Here is a 24,271-nt window from a genome sequence, read left to right as displayed (position 1 = left end):
GACTTTATCTTCCACATCCTTTGTCTCCATAACTCCTAGAATGTTAGAACTTTAACCCAATCCCTTTTGAGAAAAAAGCTGAATGAAGAAACTCATCTCATAATGGTCAAATTCCTATTTTCAAAAGGCACATTACAATATTTACTGCACTAAATAATTTTCCATCTCCAGGAAATTTTTATAACATCACTTCCCCTTGCCAAGCTCTCAGGTCGCCAAGCTTGGATGAGTCTCGTTCCTCTTTGCATCAATGGCAGTACCTATGCATGCTTCCTTCACTCCATTTACTACACTGTACTGAAATAACCTTCCGCTCTTCAGTCTCCCTATGAAATTGTGAGATTCTTGAGAATCCGGTCTCAGCCATCATTGCTGCCCTAGCACCTTCCACACTTTCAGGCACAGAAGATGTTTTATTCAGTCTTTATTACAGAGAAGTAAACTGAACACAATCACTTCAGAGATTTATTAGAGATATAAAATAAGAATGTGTTCATGAAAATCTTTTGCATATCATAAACTGCTACACAAAAAGAAGGTTTTATTTTGTTAATATTCTATCACTTTTACTGAGAACTTGAGATTGCTATCAACAATTTGCTAATTTGCCACAAAATGTTACTTTTAAGAAAGATATACATTTATAATGACAATCACTGTACAGTCTTCTCGTTCTATTTTTTTATTGTTAATATTTTTATTTTTTGATGCAGAGCTTTATGGGATAACTTGTATTACCAGGTCCTTTGGTGTCCTGCTTGACTAGATTCTTACACTGAACTCATCTTGGAAATTCTTACTTTGGAAATATGGGCAAGAATGAGAGAATGGCTGAAACCTTAGATGTCTGTAGTTCCCTTTCCTTCTCACACTTTTCCCACCCCAGGGTGGCATCAAGTGCCCTGGAGAGTTGTTCCCAGAATAGTTTGCTCCTTGCAATATCCCAGAGCTACTCCAGTGTTTGTAGCCTGAAAAAAGGGAAGTCTTTCAACTAAAATGATCTTATTTTTGGACTAAGTTTTAAAAAAGAAGAAGAAGAAAAAAAAAAAAAAAGACACAGTAGGCATAAGAGGTTTCCAAAGAAAAAATTCACTTCAATAAAAACTAATTTTTCTACACAACAGAAAAATATGCTAGAGTTTGGATTAAAATTGAGAGCTTTGACTAGCTTAAAAAGATAAACACATATAACATTTTACCTGTGATATTTGTATGTTCTTCACCTTCCTCAGGATCAGCTTTAAGAGGGGCAGGGGCAAGACTAAGCAGAAGAGAAGCCCAAAGAACATGTTCTTTCTTCATTGTATAAATCACCTCTGAAATACAGAAGCCATACACATCTAATAAATAAAGCGCTAATGTCAACTTGACTATAGACTAGTAGAAATCATGCATCCTTCCAAATGCAAACTTCTATGACATTTAATGTAGGTTTGCACACATCTCACTCCACACAATCCATGAGTCATATTTAAAATATGTATGTAGTTTTCAAAATTATGGACAAATACACTCAGTACATATATTTAATAATATTCAAGTACCCAGGTCATATTCTAACTTTGAAAATATAAATAAAAAGGGCAATAATTGAGCGACATTGATAATGATGATCACTATGGCTAAGTACATGTTAAAATCCATTTTCACGTACAATTCTACTTTCCACACCTTTCTCATAACTATTCTTTTTCAGACAGAACTAATTATATTTTTTGTATTTTGCTATGATTTCTTTAATACAACTTTCAATTTCTGCTTTCTCTTTTCCTCTGCTCTGGTCTTTGCATTAAAAAGGAAATACTATTTACAATTTTCATCTTTTTTTAAAATATATTTGTTTTTATAATCAACTCCCTAACCAGGTTTTCTATGAGATAGCAGAGAGCCAGAACTGCAGACAAAAGAAATGTCTAACATTCCAGCCAGTCCTATTCCCCAGTTCATCCTCCCTCAATTAAGTGAGCCATCTGATTCAAAAGAGTTTCACAGTGACTCTGTGAAAAACTGACACTTTTACACTCTAAGGGAAACAGCTTTCAGCAGGAGAATGAGACACTTCCTGCTTCAAGATGATTTAAAGGTTCATGGCAAAAAATCATGAAAAAAGCACCTCTAAATACATTTTTTAAAAGATTTTTTTCCTTTGTATTTAAAGATGGAAGGAAACGTGTCATGTGCCTGTAGCACAGGAAGAGAAAGAAGGGAACACATGCTCATGTTCTCATCCACTAATGCCATTCAAGTCAGGAAGGAAAGAGAAATCTTATCAGTAAACATTCACAAATGCAGGGACAGATACTCCCTCAAAAACAATCTAGAATTCTCTGGTTTTGTCTGTAGTGGCTCATAGCTTCCATATACACCATTAAGGTGTGCATAGCCTTATAATAAATAATAAAGTAATAAATATCATTTTTCTTAAAGTCTCACTAAAATCACTAGTGAGACATATAATCTGTTTTCTCACACTTTGGAAATGTTAACCCATTTGATTTTTGGTCAGTGGAGGTGTTATATACCTTGTAAATCATACCATAAACTGTTTCAATTCACAAATATATATCTACATAGATACATAATTTTGAAGACTCAACTTTTATTCTTTATCTTATTTTTGAATACATATTTTTCAGAGACTCTCCTGTTTCCATTTGATTATTTAAAGTATAAAATCCTATTCTACTTTGAGTGTAAAATGAAGCACGTTTATTTGTATCACATGGCTTAGGGAGCAGGCTGAGGTTGGGTGCTGCTGAAGAACTTGAGAATTAGGGTTCTAATGCCAGGAAGTTCCTGTCTTAAAAAATGGCGGCCTAGAGTGTTGCCCAAACAGTAGTTTAGTATTCCTTATTTGCAAGGATCAGAAGCCAGCTCACAAATATTTAGATCATCAGTTCATCTATTCTAGAAAATGTGGAGCAATCTAGGAATAGAAGGGCAGGTTTGTGTTGGATCTCAGAGACAACTAGAGCCAGGGAACTGACCACCACCAGGCGCCTCTCATTGCTGTTACACTCCTTAGACAAACTTGATTTTCTCTTCATGCAGCACAATTTTCTCTACGTAAGCATGATGCCTGGTCACTGACCTGTCCTGGTTTTAAACCTTAAGATAAGAATGCTTCCATCAAAACAGTGCGATTTCTTCTCTTTATGAAGCAGTTTCAAATAGCTTGAGACTAGCACTGATAGTTTCAGCTTGGAACAAGTGCCACCTTTTGGACCAATACATTTGAGTTGGGAGCTGTGGAAGATCATCATGGGTTTGGTGGACCCTACACCAGTCAGAAGTCAGGATTAAGAAAATGTAATAGTATTGCAAATCTTAATGGAAGTACGGTTTTGATAGTAGAGTGGACAGGTGTAGCTCTGACAGGGAGGGGGTTATTGCTTCCAGAGGAAGGGTAGGGTGTTGGACAGATAAAACTATGACTGTATTCTACAGCAAGCCATAGTTAATTATTTGCTGATCCAGAACTTTATATGATGCAGTCAACTTAAAAAATAGATGAGCAGAGTATCACAAAATACACAGACACACACCAGAAAGAAAAAAGGCAGGTATATAATTTTTAAAAAAATAGGAAAACAAACAAAAGGCAAATAAAGTACATGCATTACAAGAGCAATGCAATCTTCAAATTTTTACAGAAAAATCCTATTGTGGGTGATAACAGATTTAATATAGGGATGAATCCGTGTACCAAATCTGATATATAAAGTATCTCTCTTTTCTTTTCGAACAATCCAAATTTCCTAAAATTGGAAAACACAAGTTTACAAACCACCATCCAAGGATCTCTTTCCCTATTGTCCTGCAGGGGATTGCCTGTGAGGAACTGCTTGATAAGCATATAGTCCTAGTTTTTTGGTAGAAATATCCTCTTTAAAAAAGTTGACAATTATTTAGAATGCTTTTAGATTTACAAAAAAAAACTTGAGAAAAGAGTACAGAGACTTCTCTTACATCTCAAACTCAGTTTTCCTATTTTTAATATCTTATATTAGTATGGTGCATTTGTTACCATTAATATACCAATATTGATACATTATTATTAACTGGAGCCCATACTTGCATCAAATTTCCTGTTTTTCCCTAGTCCCTTTTTTGTTCCAGTATCCCATCCCGAATACCACATTACTTTTAGCTGTGATTTCTCCTTCGCTGCCCTTGGCTGTGACAGTTTCTCAGACTTTCCTTGGATGATGATCTCGACAGTTTTAAGGAATACTGGTCAGGTATTTTGCAGGGTGCCTCTTTATTGGAATGTGTCTTTTTTCCTCATAATTAAATGAGGGTTATGAATTTTGGGGAAGAAGATCACAGAGGTAAAGTGATATTTTTTATCACATCATAACAAGGGCACATATTACCAACATGATTTATGACTGTTGAGCTTGACCCTGAACATCTGGTGGGGTAATGATCATTAAATTTCTACTCTATGAAGTTACTTCCTACCTCCACCTTTCCATACTGTACTCTTTGGAAGGAAATCACCACGTGCAGCCCTTTTGATCTCTCTCCTTGAGGTTAGAGTATCTACATAAATTAATTGGAATTCTTTTGCATCAATATTTGTCTCCTCCCCTCTATTTATTAAATTATTCAATCCTTTATATCAGTATGGACTCAAGAATATTTATTTTATACTTTGTGTTATAATTCAATGCCACTTCATTTATATTGTTGCTCAGATTGTCTTTGGCCAATTTGGGTGTGCATTTAGTTGGCTCCTGTGCTTCTTTGACATCGTTCCATGAATGTGGGTTTTAAGTTTTTTTGAGTACCTCCTTCCTTTTTGTCACTACAAGATGCTCCAGGCTTATATTATGCCCCAGTATTAGAACCAGCCATTTCTCCTAAAAAGCCCTGATTCCTTTTGTTAAATATTGGTATTAGAAACCAAGATATGGGCACTAGGTTTGTTCATTACTAGGGGGTCATTTTTTAGGCCCTCTCTTTGACAGATCAAAGAAATATATGTGTATACTATTCTACATATAAAGATACACTACCTTTAAATATATCTATATCCTTCTGTGACTAGTTTATTTCACTTAGCATAATGTCCTCAAGTTTTGATGTTGTTGAGACAGAGTCTTACTCTGTCACCCCTGGCAAAGTGCAGTGGCATCATCATAGCTCACTGCGACTTCAAATTCCTGGGCTCAGAAGGCCCAAGTGATCCTCCTGCCTCAGCCTCCCGAGTAGCTGGGACTACAGGTATGCACCACCATGCTTGGCAATGTCCTCAAGTTTTATTTTGGCAAGATCTCCTTCTGTTTTAAGGCTGAATAATATTTCATTGCATGTATATGCCACATTTCTTTATTCATTCATCTGTTGATGGATACTTGGTTGTTTCCATATCTTGGCTATTGTGAATAATACTGTAAGGAACATGGAAATGCAGAGATCTTTTCAAGATTCTGATTTCAATTATTTTTGATACGTATTCAAAAGAGGGATTGCTGGATTATATGACAGTTTTCTTTTTAATTTTTGAGATATTTTCATAATATTACCCAGGGCTGCTGTACCATTTTACATTCCCGCCAACAGTGTACCAGGGTTCCAATTTTTTGACATCCTTACTAACATGTTATTTTTCAAGTTTTTTTTTTTTTATAATAGCCATTCTAACCTGTCTGAGGTAATATCTCATTGTAGTTTTGATTTCCATTTCCCTGAAAATTGATGATATTTATCATCCTTTCATATACCTGTTAGCCATTTGTGTGCCTTCTTGGAGAAATATGTGTTCAACGCCTTTGCCTATTTTCAAATTTGGCTTATTTATTTATTTACTTTTGCTATTGAGTTGAAAGAGTTCCTTACATATTTTAGAAATTAACTCCTTATCAGATACATGGTTTGCAGATATGTTCTTCTATTCCATAGTTTGTCTTTTAATTCTGATGATTGTTCCTTGGCTGTGCAAAGCTTTTTAGTTTGGTGTAGTTCTACTTGTCTATTTTTGCCATTTTTTGCATGAACTTTTGGTCTCATTTTCAAGAAATTATCGCTCAGACCAATTTCAAGATTTTTTTTTTCACTATGTTTTCTTCTAGCAGTTTTACAGTTTCAAGTAGTAACCATAATAGTCAAACTCATAGAAGCAGAGAACACAATGGTGGTTGCCAGGAGCTTAAGGGGGGGAAATGGGACGTTGTCCAATGGGCATAAAATTTCAGTTATGCTAGAGGAACAAATTTTAGCTATCTGCTACACAATATAGTGTATATTGTTAACAACATGGTAATTTGTGCTTCAAAATTTGTTAGGAGAGTAAATCTCAACTTAAATATTCCTATCACAAAAAAATAAAAATAAAAACAAAAACAAAGGAGGCACAAGGAAACTTTGGGAGGTGTTAGATATGTCTATTACCTTGATTGTGTTGCTGGTATCATGGGTGTTTGCATATGTAAAAACTCATGAAATTGTACATATTAAATATGAGCAGTTCTTTGTATATTAATTATACCTCAATAAAGTTGTTTTAAAAACCACTAAAATAAATAAATAAGGAAAGATCTTTGTCTATATTTAAAAAAATGAGTTCTTATATATGTGTTCAACACATGAATCATTCTAGCCTTTTCTCTTATCTGTAACAGGAAGAAAGAAATATGATTCCCACCATCTACCAACCATTTAATTAATTGTTCAATTCTAATATACATGTATAGCAATATGAGAATTGTTAACTCATATCCTCATGGTTACAACTTTATTAACTAGTGTGCAGTGTGTCTATGTGCAGCTACTTTCCCATTAGATTTACAGACTTCACTTATATCCAAAGTTACTTAGGTCTGCACTTCTGCACCTTCAACTCCTCTGGTGAGGTTGTTCCATGTATTTATAATATATTGAGATTTGCTTGTCACAGTCTATATTCCTTCCTGGGATTCCTGACCTCTTAAATCATGGTTTTCATTTGTGTACATCATAGTACACTCTGTCATATAGTTGCAATCATACAGGATGTAGTCTTTTAAGATTGGCTTCTTATGCTTAGCCATATCCATTTAAGGTTCCTCCATATCTTTTCATGGCTTAATAGCTCATTCTCAGTTTTTCTTATCACTGAATAATATTCCATTGTATAGATTTACCACAGTTGTTTATTTACATATTGAAGGACATCTTGGTTGCTTCCAGTTTGGGGGATTATGATTAAAGCTTCTATAAACATTTATGTGCAGCTTTTTGTGTGAACTTAAATTTTCAAATCAATTGGGCAAATATCTAGGAGAGTGATTGCTGGATCATATTTTAAGACAATGCTCTCATTTGTAAGAAACTGGCAATCTGTTTTCCAAAATAGCTATATCATTTTGTATTCCCACCAGCAATGAAGGAGACTTCATGTTGATCTACACCCTCACCAGCACTTGAACTGTCAATTTCTTGGGTTTTAGCCATTTTAATAAGTGTTTACTGGTGTCTTATTGTCATTTTAATTTTCAATTTTTTGATGACAATGATGAGTATATTTTCATTGCTTATTTGCCATCTGTATATTTTCTTTAAGTATATTTTCAGATCTTTTGCCCATTTTTAAATTAGGTTGTTTGTATTTTATTGTTGAAATTTAAGGATTGTTTGTATATTTTGGATATATGTTCTTTATCAGATATGGGCTTTGCAAATACAGTCTGCAAGTCATGTTTTCAGTTTTGTTTTTGGTGACTTTCAGGATGCTACCAAAGGACTTGGTGGACTTTGATTTCTTTGGTCTTGCATCACATTGTGTTAATATGCTTAGAAATACACTGACATTAAAAACCACTATCTAGGTATAACAAATAGTTCAATATCTCAGAGTTCATCAGTTTTAAAGTACAATTGGACTATTTCCTTAATATTTTGACTTATAATTTCCTGCCTTAAAATTTAGTTACCACATTTTTTCCTACGGAATCATATTTTACTTTCTTTCTATTTGGTTGATATTGCATTGTTTGGACAACTATAGCATCATTTTAAATGTATAACTTTTTATTGTGTATTATTTCTTCGATATTTTGCAACTGTTCAATAATCCAATCTTTAATTTATTTAAACTTTCTTATTATAGAAGTCAGCTTAATAGAGTTCATGGATAATATCAGACTGTTGATGAGTCAGTGGCTGGATACATTTATAATCAGGTTTCTAAATTAGTTAAACCTATCATGGGTAATCTTGCACCTAGTTTCTTTCAAACATCTTTTTCAAATACCCTTTCATATGTGTGATTTATCAAGATATAGTATGACAATACAATCAAGAATGCTTTGGACATTTATTTAAATTTATTAACTACAGAAAACCATTCTGTTTTAAAGAATATTTAACAGATGGAAATTGAATTGGTATTTTTGAAAATGAAAGTAAAAATACATTTTTTTCATAATTTACTTTAAAAATTAAGCATAATTTTTGCACCATCAGAACTAATCAGTCATACTGATTCTTAGATTGGGAACCTCTTTTTGATTTATTGGCTTAACAGTCTCTTCATAAATCTTCATTAATTTCTAATTTGGCATCAGAAGTTGTTTAAGCAAGGATATTATATAAATGTGTTAATGACTAGTTGTGCATGATAACATGTTAGAAACTAAGGGAGATTTAAAAGTATAGGCAAAGCCTGGGACCCTTAAGAAATTTACACTCAAGATACTTTGAGAAATAATGTTACAGAAAAGGAAAGTCAGTAGTTCTTCTGAACCAGAAAAATATTTTAAAAAGCATGTTGTGATTTATGCTTTGTTAAAATCCAGGGTATGTGGAGGGATAGCGAGAAGACAATACAATCAGTGGAATTAACAGCTAGAATATTGCAGAGGGTGACATTGAAAATTACAAACAGGAGGCTATCATTGGAGCTACAGAGAAAAGGGCAGATGTGAGAGACTCTGAGTTAAGTACTGATAAAATTAAGCAATTGAGTAGATAAAGGATATTAAAGACAGAGGATTCAAGAATATCCTAATTGAGTTTTTGTGCTACTTATACAACTAGATAAATTGAAATAAGTGTTGATTGCTGTGCATGTTACAGATAAATTCAGCTCTGGAAAGATTGCCTTTGAGGTTATAACATTTCCAAGTGGACCAATATAAAGGCAGTTACAGACATGGGGCAGCAGCTGGGTGATGTTCTGCTGTATCATCATCATCTTCATGAGGCAGGATCATTTCACCAATGACTTTCAATAAGTCATTCCCAAATACTTTAACTTTATTTCCTATCAGTCTTTCTCACAATCACTTAGCTTTATGGACTTCACCTATCAGTCTTTTGGGTTCATTGAAACACTAATACTTGAATACTCTAAGACTATTCTATGTTTAGTACTTTGAACTTGCTATTTCTTATGCTGGGGACACTCTTCCACAAGATCTGGAATGGCAAATTCCTTCTTTATTCAGGACCCTGGTCAGATATCCTCTCTACCAAAAGATCTTATTCTTGTACTAAATTTAAAAGGAAACCACCACCTGTTCCTCCATTTCTCTCTATCATCATAACCTGATTTTTTTTGATTATTTGTCCTTCATTATTGAATTGTAAGAGTTCTTTTTATGATTATGAATATAAATCCTTTGTCAAATATACATGCATTGTAAATATTTTCTGTCCTTGACTTGCTTGTTAATTTTTGTACAGGTGCCTTTTTAATCTCCATAAATCTAATTTTTAAATAATTCAATAGCTATTAGTATATTCACAGACTTTTACAATATCATCACAGTCAATTTTAGAACATTTTCATCACCCCATCAGGAAATTCTTCACAGTTTAGCCATCATCCCCAACTCCTCAATTTCCAGATCTCTATGTAAGTGGAAAACAATTATTCTACTTTCTGGCCCTACATATTGCCTATTCTGGAAATTTTATTTAAATGGAATAATATAATATGTGCCTAATAACATTTTCAAGGTTTATCCATACCACAGCATATATCAGTACTTTATTTCTTTTTGTTGCTGAAAATATTCTATAGTATAGATATACCATGATTTATGTATCTATTCATCAGTTAATGAACATTTGTGCTGTTTCTACTTTTTGCATATTATGACTAGTGCTGCTGTGAACATTTGTACACAAGTTTTGTTGTGAACATATGTTTGCATTTCTCTGGGGTATATACCTAGGAGTGGAATTGTTGGATCATATGGTAACTCTATGTTTAATCATTTGAGGAATTGCCAGACTGTTTTCCTAAGCAGCTGCACCATTTTAAATTTCTACCAGCAATGTCTTGCTTCATTTATTGAATAGCACTTATCACCATTTATATACTTATTTGGTTACATGTGTGCTGTCTCCATGACTAAAATGTTTTCCATTTTTAGCACAGGCTTTTTCATAACATTCACAATTCTATGCCCAATACTCAAAACAATGACTGATGTAAGTAATACTTGATGAATAAATTAGAATAAACTTTGTAAGCTAAAATTAAGCTGCCATATAGATCTCTGGATATACGTAGGTAGTTTTATTTATTTTTGCCAATTTCACCAAAAATAAAGAGATCAGAAACAAGTATTATGAAATGGTGCCATCAGTATTTTTTTTCTAATTATGTCTTTTGTATTGCTTATTTCACTTTTCTAAAGGTATGAAATATTTCAATTAAAATTTTATTTAAAAGGAAATTTTTAAAAGAAAATAGAACACAAATGAAGTAGATTGAATATTTATAAAAGTTTGCTTAAGTGATAGGTATTTTTCAGGTCAAAGGGAAAAGACAAGAATAATTGCTGAAATCTAAGCAAAAGAGAAATGTTAAGTGTGTGGAAGAGATGACTAAAGAAATGTGTGATTTAGAAAGAGATAATTAGGTGAAACAAATGCATTATTTGCTATTTAACCATGTATTTATGAAGTTAATATTCTTTATGAGAGAATATGTGAAAGATAGGGAAGTGCTCTCACTGGAATCTACTAAGTGAGCAGCAAAAAATGGAAAAGAAAAGGGAAAAACTCTGGGATTTTTACTTGTTCAAGATATGAGATCTTCTATGAACGAACTTCGTATCGACTGTAATCCCCCTAATAATCCTATCCTAAGAAGTATGATGCATATCCTATGGAAACTGAGCGTCAGAAAGGGGATATAACTTCCCCTAATAGAATGAGAGAGAGTAATACTTGCATTCATCTCTCTGTGACTCCAGAGTTCACGGATACTTCACCATACAAAGCTGACTTCCCCAAAATTAGTCAGTCTCCAGTGTGTCTGGAAAGCCTCCTGTCTCCAGTTGCCTACAGGATTATTCTGATGTGCTTGGTTTATCACTGTGGGGGAGGTGGCTCTCTTCTGTATAGAAACCAAGGACCATTAAATCAATCCAAGTGTTGCCCCATGCCTTGATCCCAAGTAGCCCCTTTCTTACCCTTTTCCTCTCTTCTTTCTTCTTTTCCTCCCTTTCTCCTGTTCTTTCTCATTCTCTCTCTCTCTCACATTTTTTTTAATTCTTTCTTTTTTAAAAATGTTTGCCTGGTGGTTAAGAGGAGGGGTTTGGCGTAAGACCATGTTTATGGGCTGAATTGCATCCCACTTCAAATTCCTATGTTAAAGCTGTAACCCACAGTACCTCAGAATGTGACTGTGTTTGGAAGTAAGGACTTTAAAGAGGTAACTAAGGACAAATGAGGTCATTGCAGGCAGGCCCCAATCCAATATGACTGGTATCTTTATAAAAACAAGATGTTAGGACACAGATACACACAGAGAAAAGACTCATCATCTATAAACCAGAGAGAGAGGCCTCGGAAGAAATCGACTCTGCTGACACCTTGATCTGAAATTTCTAGCCTCCAGAACTGTGAGGAAATACATTTCTGTTGTTTAAACTACCCATCTGTGGCACTTTGTTACGCAAGCCATAGCAAGCTAATACAGACTAGAGAGCTTCAAATACCAGTTCTGTAACTTACTAATTATGTGAATTTGACACTACATTAACTGTCTCGTTGTTTCCATTTCCTCATCTATAAAATGGGTATTATACTGGAACCTACCTATACTATTATGCAAGGATTAAATGTAAAGGAATTAGAATGGCGACTAGCTTAATAATGCTAGCTATTATAATTTTTATAAGTAATTCTTGACACCATCTTGTGTACACTGTAAAAACAGACGCTCAATATTCATAGAACTTATCCTGTGTTGAAAATATCATTTCAGACTCTTTGAAGGTCTAAAAAAATAACTGAAACATAGCACTGATTTAAAAGAAGGTTAGGGCCAAAGTAAGAAACATTTCTGTTCTAATATGGTTAGGTATGGGAGCCGACAGTTGCTAGACTACAAGTTGTAAAGTGAAGAAGTACAGATCTCAACGTAAAAGGCATGTTCTGATGATTCAAATCCATTGGAGCTAAAATATTTTGGCAATTTGGCTTTGCTGGCTGTAAGAGAAAAATTCAAAGGGAATAGCAAAGGATATTGAGATCATCCCATGAGAATTTATGGGATGATCCAAAGAGCAAGACACTCACATAGAACGAAAGAGACTTAAAGTAGGATGAAATTATGACAGTAGATTTCTAGTACATCATGTTGGGAAAGGCATGATCCAACTATTAGGCAGTAATTGATCTACTCTATCATTAGTTTTAGGGTACACATATTATTATTTTATCTTTAAGTTAATGAAAAATCATATATGTTGCTTAAGTATATATTATAATCATGGTGTTCATATACTTTAAACTTTCTAGATCAGATTCTCTTTATCACATATTGTTGAAGTTCGTTTTAAAAGTTTCACTATTAATTGAATAGCTCAATCAGTACTTTGCCACGTCTAAAAGAAATTTAATTTTAGCTGCTACTTTATTTATGGTGTACCAGTGAAATACAGGAGAGACAAAACCTGACAACCAGAAAAGGAGAAAAAAAGTAACTTGAAGAATCTTTCCAATTTTCTGCTCAGCAGTGGCTAACGTTGTTATCCTCTTGGTGTTTATTGCTTCCATCTACTCAATTTGGCTCATCCCCAGGGGGCCTATACTTCTACCCACTAGAACCTGCACTTTTTTTTTTTTAAATCATTAACCTCTGTTCTTTTTACTTTTTATTTTTCAACTGTTCCTCATTTTGGGTGGGTTTGCTGCACACCGATATCAAGAAAAATGCATAAAGAAAGGAAACATGAGAATAAAACTATAGTGTGGGAGGCAGACAAATAAACTCTACAGGGATTTTAATAGTTTTCTATTTTCTTTTTATGTTTTCAAGTTTACTTTGTATAAGTAGTATTCTCAATAGAAAATTCCAAAACACTTACATTAACGAGGGTCTGGAAGTGGATTTTTGTAAAAAACTTTTCTTAATAGACTTCTAACTCTTGTTCCCCAAAGGAGAACTTGCAGAATCTTAGGGAGAGATTTAAGAGTCAGATTTTTCTCAGGAAAAAGAGTTATTTTCTGAATAAATACATTGTGGGAATGCAAATGTTTGGGCAGTTTCCCAAGGGAGGTCTAAGGCTGTGCAATTGCACATTTGCCACATACCAAATTCTGACAAGTCAGCACAGAGCCTTCTTTATCTCTTTATTAACTTCCCTCCTGGGTCCCACATTTTTGGAGTATTGAGTCATCCGTATAAGCATTATTTTGGCATTGAGATTATTTACCTAAGACATAAAATAAAAATAAAATATCATGAGGTTCACTGCATGGTATCTATACCAAATTTATTTTAAGAAATGATATTAGAAGGACAAAGATGTATTGTTACAAAACTTTTTTTAATAATTTACTTTTTAAAAGTGATTTCTTATCTATTAGGTTACTGTATCTTGATAATGATGCTGTGCAATCAATTAGGCAGGTATGTTGAATTTATGTTGAAGATGTGTGATTTCTTTTCTAATATTATATGACTAGATGGCTAGGAAGTGACAAGGCTGAACTAGATTCTGAACTACATTATTCCAGAGCATCCTTAAAATAAACAAGATAAATGGAATAGAGACCGAAGTCCAACTCAGGAAAATATAATTAACAAATATATTAATTACTAATGTTTCTCTATACTTATTTCTCTAGAAATATTACTTTGCAGCTTGAAGAAGATGGTTAGGGAACATTACCAAGGAAACTACAGCATAAAAATTGGTTTCTCTGATTTGCTAATTTTACAAGTCCAATTCATTAACCAATATATGTTTTTACCTTGATCATTATTATAATTTTTGATTCAGCAAGTTGTCTAAATGTTTTCTCAGCAGTGGGGAACCTATGGCCTTGCGGCCACACGTAACCTTTTGGATCCTTGAGTGTGGCCTTTTGACTGAATCCAAATTTTACAGAACAAATCCTTTTAATAAGTTTGGATTTGGTTGAGGTTGTAAAACTTAAAAACTCTGGGGATTTGCCTCTTATGCCTGGCAATAGGGCACAGAAGTTTACCCAGCAGTCAGAGCCTGAATGAATAGTCTTAGAACAAGCCTAAACAAGGGATGTCTAAATGAGAAACCTGAAAATCTGTCAAGTATCATATTTTCTTTTTCCCCCTTAAACTTTAGAGGACATAGAAACCATACATCATATATACACACACTAAAAAAATCTTCATTGCAGACAAGAGCAAATCCTATTTTATTTGAGCCTTGTTTCAAACATGTAATTATAACTGTTGAATTACCTGGGATTAATTTTTATACTATAGATTAAGGCTGTTTAGATTTTCTCCCTACATGCCATTTTGTTACCATTGGGTGGTTAAATTACAGTTTGTCACTTTAACACATTGACTGCCATGTGAGTTGTATTTAACACATGCTAGCCTTGGGCAGTGTGAAGCAAAACCCTGCAGTTGGTCCATGAAAATCTTACTTGTTGATGTTCTTACTGTTACAATTAATATTGATAATTTAATTCTAAAAAGGTGGATTACATTGCATATAACTCATAGAAAACAATAAAAAATAACAAATTAGAAAGGGTTGTTTTGTTTTAATAAAACACCATGGCCCCAGGGAAATTTTTTTTCTAGTGTGGCAGGCAATGTGTTAATTATAATAATCATAATGCAAATAGCATTTTCCATTATGGCACCTTCATTATTGTTTTGTTTTTCTCATTTGTATCTCACACTCATCTTAAAAGAATGTTATCCTCATTTCACAGAGGAAAGAAACAGTGTTCAAAATAATAAAATAAATTGTCCAAAAAACAGCTTGTTAGTGGGAGTGTAAGTATATCTGATTCTGAAGCAAATGCCTTTAATCACTGCTCTAATTTGTCAGATTTTTAAAAATAGTGTTGGTGAAAGCAAATTTAAATATTAGTAAAAATCATATTTACACATTGATGTGTGGATTTATTAGTGTGATTTGTTTTAATAAAAATGGTAAGTAAGAATTTGAAAAAGGTGGAAAAAATTTGATAAAGGCAGTCACCGTCTTACAATGGAATCATATTTCAAAATATATTGGTAGGACCAGTTATTTGAAACTCTAAACATACTATATTATAAATGAAATTCACATTGATAGGCAAAGTAGTAAATAAATTAATTAAAAGGCTCAATGTTTAAGGCAGGTAGCCTTCAATGAACTAGTCTAGGGTAGAGGTTTGGCTAGAATGCTTCATCAGACCCAGTTTAAGGGAACTTTCCTTTGCTATCACTTTCAAAGCAGCCTACAAGGCTTGAAATGAATCTTCACCAGATAAGGACATAAGTGATTTGTGGATAAAGCTCACAGGAACTGTCTTAGTCTACTAGGGCTTCTATAACAAAATATTATAGATTGGATAACTTAAACAACAGAAATTTATTTCTCACAGTCCTGGAGGCTAGGGAATCCAAGATCAGGATACTGGCCAATTTGGTTCTTGGTGAGGGATCTCTTTCTGAGTTGCAGATGGTGGCTGCTGCGTTCTTTCTATGGCCTCATAAGGCCTTTCCTCTGTGTGTGCAGAGAGAGAGAGAGAGAGAGAGCGCTCTTCCTCTTTTTATAAGGCCGCCAATCCTATTGAATTTTGACTGCACCCTTATTATCTCATTTAACTTAATTACCTCCTAAATTCCTTATCTCCAAGTACATTGGGGGTTAGGACTTCAACATTTTGTAGGGACACAATGCAATTCAGAGCAGGAAACTTCCTAGTCTTTCAATGAAGTGCCTCTAAATTTGGCCAGTAAATTTGTCTCAGAAGTGAGGATGACTACCCTTCTCTCAGAAAAGAGGTAGAGACACATCAGCCCTAGAGTCTACTTTCTAATGTGTAATATAATAGCTATAGACTTCCATCTCTGTTTCTTGCTGCATTATTAAGCTTGAGGCAGGACTGGTCATAACCTATTACGTTCCTATAGGAAATACAGAAATCACTAACCTCTTATATTCTCTGCTTTCTATCAGTTTGCCCAAATTATGTGGTTTTTTTTTTCTGGGTAGTTATTTCAGAGGGAACAAATGTCTCAGGGAAATAACTATACTCTACAAGACTCTTCCAATAAGTCTTTTTTAGTTCACAATAAGGACAGACTTGGCAGAGAAAACAGACCCTCACTGCCTAGTCACTTCTCTCCCCTCACTCTTCAAGTGCAGTTGACCATCACATGTTACAGAACAGAGGACACTGCCCTGGAGGTCAATTCTTGTAACCTGATTGGGAATTTTTTTTTCTCATTAGTTAGTTGTGTGAGCTAACTATAAAACTACTCAGAAGTTTTATTCTGAAATTGGAGATTTTTTCATAACTTTGAATAATGAAGTTTGCGTGATACATAAGGTTCAAAAAGCTAAGTATGTAACATTTGCCATAAGATTTTGAGAAAATGAGCAGTCATTGTCACTAATATGAGAAAGGTGGCGAGACATTGCCAGCTGTAGCAGAGAGAAATTTCTGTGATAAATCCCTACTCATAGAGTCCTCCTTACTTCTTTGCTTCTAGAGTTATGCCCTGACTTAATTTCATGAAAGCAATGGAAATATTGCTTCTGTATCAAGTTTCTGCTCAAATAGTTTCTTTTCATAGTCTTTACTTGAGTACTGAAGACAAAATAGCTCCATGAGTATGTTCTATTCTTCCTCTGTTTTTTAAAGCACTGAACTTGTCCTTATGTTACATATTACACATTTATTTGCTTACTCTCTGTCTTCTCTCAAATGTAAGCTCTTTAAATGCAGGCATTATGTCTGGTCACTCTAGAATGGAACAGGAGCTCAGTGAATATTTGTGGAATAAATCAATGAGTTAAAACATCAGTTAAATTTTTTCTTTTTTTACAGAAAGTAAAAAGTCACTGGAGGAATTAAAAACAAATGTATAAACTAAGATTATTTGAAACTGTATCATTGAAAGTGAATATAATGGGCCTCAATTATATACTAATCCTTTATTAGAGAAGACAATAGTTATTTAACTAAACTATTTCTTCCTTTCTTCTACCCTTCTACTTTTTCCTTCTGCTTCTCAGAAAACCTGCTCATATTCTGTGCTCATAACTCCTATTCTGACAAATCCTATTGAATGGACAATAATGGAGTCACACCAGCATCTGGCCACAACTGACTCACCTGAACATACTCAGGTCAACTACTGCTCTATTGGAGAGAGGCGTGGTAAAGACTTGCATAGAGGGCCAAACATTAGAGCAGAAGCTATCGTGATCTTAGTTGTTTACACGGTAGTCTCTGGCCTAGCTCATGACTGAGGTTCTCCAATATACTCTATAGTCTTTCAGCTTTCAAGGTCCTATTATATGAAATGTTTATTGTGTCTACATGAATTCTGTTCTATGACACATAATGTGATATATTTTATAAGCACCATATTTACATAATAATCATTTTCTTTCTATAGTTATTACAAAAATAACAGAAAAACAAATATATTCACAGAATTTTTGCTATGTGTATTTTGCAACCATTTTATCCTGTTTTTAGAATAATTGTATTGAAAATTGCCATTCAGAGATACAGTGCTAATACATACTTTTTGCAGGACCCTATAAAAGTGTTTATTCTTTGTACTTTTGTCTAAGGAGTGTGTGTGTGTGTTCTTTTAAACTTTATCAATTGCTCGTTTGGATTTCAATAAGCATTTAGTGGCTGCTACTGTGGATAGTATAATGGCTGTGAGCAAATTAGAGAAATATTTTACAAAGTATGAGGATGCAAAGTAAAGGTTGGCAATAATAACATTCTGGATTTGCTCTCCTATGTTTTTTTTTTCTTTCAAAATCATTTAAGGATTAAAAAGAGATGATATAGAGCAAATGAATATATTGATATTATTTCATAGTAGGCAAGACAGCATGATAAAATGAAATGTATTGAATGTACAAAAGAAAGGAATAAAAAGATCCAAGTTTTGATTATTAGTTTTTTAAAGGCAAATGCATTAACCATCTATGAGATTCAAGCTTTTCATATGTTAAATGAGGCTCTTCTAACCCACTTGTATTTATGATGAGTAAAGATAATATGTGTAATCACACAGCACATAGTGAGTAGCCCTCGTGGATTTTCCTTAGCACAATTTAATCCATGCCTGCAGACTCCAACATCTGTGATTTTCTACACAAGTAGAAATAGCCTCCAGAAAAAGTTTGATAACAGTAGTTAGAGAATTAGCATTTGTTTTCCGAATGACAGATGTGATTTATCCCAAATCAGACAACACAAAAAAAGAAATTGAAGGTGGGGGGGAGGTAAGTGTGAAAACAAAGAGTCTAGTATCCTTAAATTAAATAAGCATGTTTTGTATCATTAGTTATATTCAGAGAATTATTGACATCTTTAACATCACACTACCACCCATCATATCATCTTCATTCATAACCCTTACCTATTTGAGTTTAGTTTGACACTAAACTGCAAGAGTTAGATACAGAATCTTCTCTGTAGAAAATTGTAAAATAAGATGGAAAAAAATGTGTGTCAATATATCATATCATACTATGCTCAAAATCAAAGAAGTTGAGCTGTATACTCGGTATAGGTGGATTACTTCTCTCAATAATATGAGAGTTGTAAACTGGAAGAAAATAATATCTGGAAGATAGATCCTAGTTAAAGTGAAATATCAAAAACCTTTGAAAAATTTGAAAGAAATCTTGACAAATTTGGACGAAGAGTGAGCAAAGTGTGTGAGAAATTCTATATGTGTAAGTCAAATGAAGGAAGAACTGTTTTTGTATAATAAACTTTCTTAGAAGAAAAGAATATAAACATTTAATGAAAAAATTAGGGAGATTTATGAAATAGGATTAAATAATGACAGATTGTTCAAAATGCTGAAGCACAAAGTAAACCAAACAAGCAATATACTATATAAAAATCTTCAGAGACATTATCATATATATCCTCCATATTCACATTACAGCATGACAAATATTTACCACACACACTTAAAAAAGGACATAAAACTAAAAATTTCTCATAACATACATATTTGAAAGTTTTTATGGTGTGATTTGAAGTATATTCTGAAATATCATAAAACTAGATGCCTCTGGTTCATGTTTTGGAATGAGAGGAACTTATTATATGTAGCATAATATTGAAAATGGGATTAGAGAGAGGTAGCCTGATTCATGAGGAAATTAAGAAGTAAATTCAAGACAATTTTATGATTAAATTGATAAGGCAAGTGAGGAACAGAGAGGAATCAAGGACACTTATAGCTTCTGACTTAAACAAAGGGGTCAAGGATGGTTGTAGGCACTGAGGTGGGGAGCCTAAAAGACAAAAAGCATATTGTCTTAGAGTTCAAGGTGAGGTAGTTTGAGTTGGAAGTATTTGGGATACCTCCAGTGGAGCCATAAAATAAGAAGCCTAGTACATAGACATGGAGCTCAGAATAGAGTCTCTGGTGGAGATAAAAATGTGAAAATCAGTATATAAATGATGATTATTCCTCTGGAGTGGATGAGATTTATTCATTTGACAAGTATACATATATATATATAGAGAGAGAGAGAGAGAGAGAGAGAGCGAGAGCATACTTGATATGGAGAAAGCAGTCTTCTAAGTGCTTCTACAAATATTAATTCATGTAACCCTCATAATGACTATGAAGTCAATGTGGAGATTGGGAATGAACATCCCAGAAGTGAACTCTGAAGAACAAGGAAGAGAAAAATAAGTTTGAGAAGACTGAGAAGAAATGGCCAGTGAAGTAGGAGAAAACCTGGGAGGATGTAGTCACACACACAATAAGGATGTATTTCCAGAAATTGTCACAAGCCAACACTGTCAAAAGCACAAAGGGTTCCAGAAGGCAAGGACTAACACATATGCATGGGATTTAGAGATGATGACATCACCATTACCCCTACAAAAGATTTGTTAGCATGATGTGGCAGCAGCAGGTGAGCTGGTGTAGGCACAGGAACAGAGGCTGAGAAAACAGCAATTTAGAATATGACTTAATAAATCTGTACTGAAGAGTAAGATAGAACATTTGAAGGGAAATTTTTGTGGAGGGTACAGTTTTATATGGTTCTGCCATTAAAAACGGAGAGACAAAAGCTAAAAGTAAGAGATAATAGAGGATGAGATCCCAGGCACAGGTGAAGAGGGTTCAACTTTGGCCTAAAGAAAAGATGTGTCCTCCATTAAAACAATAGCTTTCCTTGGTTGGGGGTAGAAGATACAAAAAAATTTGCAGTTTGTGTGATGGGTGTGTGTGTGGTGAGAAAGTTGTTGAGGAGTAGATAGGGAGTTGAAACTTTTCTTGCTTGGATTCATTTCCTTTGTGAAAAAGAGATTGAGATCGTCTTTTCAAACTGACAAGAAGTCTAAGAATGGACTTTGAAAAATGTAAAAGTTTGATGTTTTCCCTAGGTAAAGTGAAACGAGGCATTAATAATTTATCATTCAAAGATTTCTGGGCTGCTTGAATCCTAAATCATAAATTCATAGTAATATCTGCCTTAAAAATTTGGTTCTCCATCCCTCCAGATTAAACATTTGAATAATTCATAATTGGACTCTATCAATTGGACAGAGATAAAGGAAAAAGAGTCAGGACTGTAAGAGGAACTAGTAAAAGGAAATATATATGGGGTTTTATTACTTAATTATCAGCTACTAATTTTTTCTACATGAGTATGTTCTTCATCTAGAAATGCAGATGATATTTTAAATTAGTAAAATCACACTTGGGAATAAAAAATATGAAAATGGCTAAGTGCATATTCATGTTTACTTTAGCAGAGAAAATGATATTCCATTGTAAACAATGTAGGCTTCCAACATTATGACATTATTACGTATGGTGGCACATGCATCTACCAGATGTAATATCCACAGAATTAAATTGGCAATGTTAATGACTAGAAGATAATGTGGGGAATAATCAGGGTAATATGAATTTTAGAAGATGTACACAAAAATATATGTGTATTTTAAGATAAACTAAGCAAAAATTGGTGTTCATATAGAAAAATATGGTCAGTAAGACTAAATACATTAGGTCAATGAGATTATCGATTTTATCTTGTTGAAGCATTCTATTTCTGTACTTTGTATAATGTGGGATGATAAGTTTAAACTCATTATTTAAGCTACCTGTGTTGTAGTGTTTTCCTATCAGCAGCCAAAATGCAGCCTGTCAGTTATTTTGCTATTTTTTACTTTCACAAACAATCTAGTAACCAATTATTAAACTTTTTTGATTGAAGGATGCTTAGAGTATAAGAATATAATATTAATACCATAAACCCAGATAGGAATCCCCTTTTCTTATCATTAAAACTGTTTTGACATTAAAACAATGCCTAGGCTGGGCACGGTGGCTCACGCCTGTAATCCTAACACTCTGGGAGGCCGAGGCAGGCGGATTGTTTGAGCTCAGGAGTTCCAGACCAGCCTGAGCAAAAGCGAGACCCTGTCTCTACTAAAAATAGGAAGAAATTATATGGACAGCTAAAAAATATATATATAGAAAAATTAGCTGGGCACGGTGGCACATGCCTGTAGTCCCAGCTACTCGGGAGGCTGAGGCAGGAGGATCGCTTGAGCCCAGGAGTTTGAGGTTGCTGTGAGCTAGGCTGACGCCATGGCACTCTAGCCTGGGCAACAGAGAGAGACTCTGTCTCAAAAAAAAAAAAACAATGTCTAAATTTTTGCCATAACACAGTAAAATTTTGAGACTATATTTTAAAAGTGTACCCAGATCAAGATAAAATGTGGGAAACAATGAAGCAAAACATTCTGAACCTAAGTAAATTAATATTAGAAACACAGAGTGATTTAAAAACAAGCAAAAAACAGCAACAAAAAACAAATGCCCCAAATAATTGCAGCCTCTATTGACTAACTATGTTTACTTAAAGATTGGCCAGTTCACTACAGAAATGGTTCTTGGCTTTGGCTTTTATTACAGGAAGTCATAATTTTCCAGAGAATTACTTCATGTGACATTTCCTATTGTCAGCTAATGAGTAAAATCACAATACATCTGCATGTAGATTGTGACAATTTCACTCAAAGCAAAAAAAGGCTTTTTACTCTTTCTTTTAGATACAGTAGTTATCATATCTGGTTTTATAAAGCAGGGGAGTTTCTTCTAAGAATAAAAATGTTCAAAGCTGTTCACTGTTAGACATAATATCTTGTTTTCACAGTATTAAAAAAAAGTAAACGAACAAAAACCCATAGAGAGGAAATAGCAATACAGGCAGAAAAGAGTGGATATCTTCATGTTACAACCAACTAGCATAAAGCATATGTAAACTAAGTTTATTTAAAAAATGAGAACTGAAATGGAGGCAAGGTCACACAATTATGTATTGTTAGAGCTAAAAGAAACCATAGAGAAAAGTACCTGAAATATCAAGATTTTTTTAATAATAAGAAAACTGAAGCTCAGAAATTGATTTCTTTTCAAAGTCTCACATTTGCATATTGGCAGAGTTTCAACTCAGACGTAGAGTATGTGAGCATTCAAGGAAAGAATAACTGCAAGCCTCAGAAAGACCCCCTTGTTCCAAAAAATATTTTCCTTTTTCCCCCTAAAAGTGAATTTCTGATTACTTAGAATCTCTAGAAATTAGCATTTTCATCCAATCACAAGTAGGAAATTTTTATTTTCTAATTTGGACCAAAGTTCTATAAGTAAAATCTAAGCTAAGAAACTTATTAATTAAAACAATTATCTTTCTTATTTTTTGGGTTTATATGTTTGAAAAGTAAAAATAATTTTTCCCTAAATAATAATAGGGAATATTAATTCTTGTTGTCAGTTAAGAGAGAAGAGTGACAGCCCTAGGTGTGGAGAAGGAAAATGAGAAGCAAGAGAGGTATGGGGATGGTAAGGAGATAGTTACCAAGTGTAGAACAAGAAAATGTAAATATATTTCTTAAAATTTGTAATAGAAGTCTGAAGAGAATGTGATATTCTATAGATCTTTTACTACTGAAAATACAATGAACAAAGTAAAATAAAATACAATAGAAGCACATAACAAAAGAAATAGTGCCAATGTTTCTTATAGTGATGAATACTATTTTACCCATTTTACATATACTTGTCCATAACTACTAAAATGCTTTAAAAAATGTGTGAAATTATTTTGTCTGGATTTTATAGTTAAATTTGTAAAACATTTTTTCAAAAACTGGTGATATTCATTTCTTTGAATGAGTTCATCTTTCTTTATCATTATCACTAATTTCCATATTAACTCAATTTGTTTAAAAGCAAAGCTCTTTATAATATGATATTTTTTGTTTAAGAGGAGAAAAAACAAATAAAAGTTAGTATTACAATATCTAAACCAAAATGGAGGTTTCTGAGAATACAATTCTGCTCAATTACTAATGCTAGTAACTCCAAAGGTAAGGAAATGGGAAAAAAAATACAAGTTAATACAATAAATTTTGGTGTGAGAGAAGATTAAAAAAAGAATTGAATATATCAAATGTGTTTTCTCTATTATCCTTACTATACATATTAAAAATGAGAATGATTTAAAGAGACCTATGACTACTTGTGGCTATTTTTCCTGCTTTTTGTATGTGTTCTGCTAGATACCCATTACTGAGTAAGATAAACAAACAGTATTTCAGGACCAAAAATATATTTCTATTTTCCTACAAAGTTACTTCTGTAATTATCTATCTCTCTACCTGTCTATATATCTCTTCGTTAACTAATTAGCTTGTTAATTAAAATAAATCTCTTAACTCATATTGAATGTGATATCTACTCACAGGAGGCATAATTACTTCATAAAGACATAGAAAAACAGTTGAGACCTTCCTAACAGGTTTTGTAATT

General features: G+C 33.5%; 1 protein-coding gene across 1 annotated transcript in view; it reads right to left on the bottom strand.

Moving 5' to 3' along the window:
• TFPI (tissue factor pathway inhibitor) overlaps positions 1–24,271 on the bottom strand; it is a 67,958-nt gene that overhangs the window by 32,491 nt on the left and 11,196 nt on the right. Inside the window, exon 2 of the mRNA XM_045559141.1 lies at positions 1,200–1,316. Within this exon, the coding sequence (XP_045415097.1) occupies positions 1,200–1,302 (103 nt within the window). The 5' untranslated portion in view covers positions 1,303–1,316. The remainder of the gene's footprint in view (positions 1–1,199; positions 1,317–24,271) is intronic.

The sequence above is a fragment of the Lemur catta genome, chromosome 8 (genome assembly GCF_020740605.2).
Source record: "Lemur catta isolate mLemCat1 chromosome 8, mLemCat1.pri, whole genome shotgun sequence".
Lineage (NCBI taxonomy): Eukaryota > Metazoa > Chordata > Mammalia > Primates > Lemuridae > Lemur > Lemur catta.
This window is presented reverse-complemented; position numbering and strand designations above follow the sequence as displayed.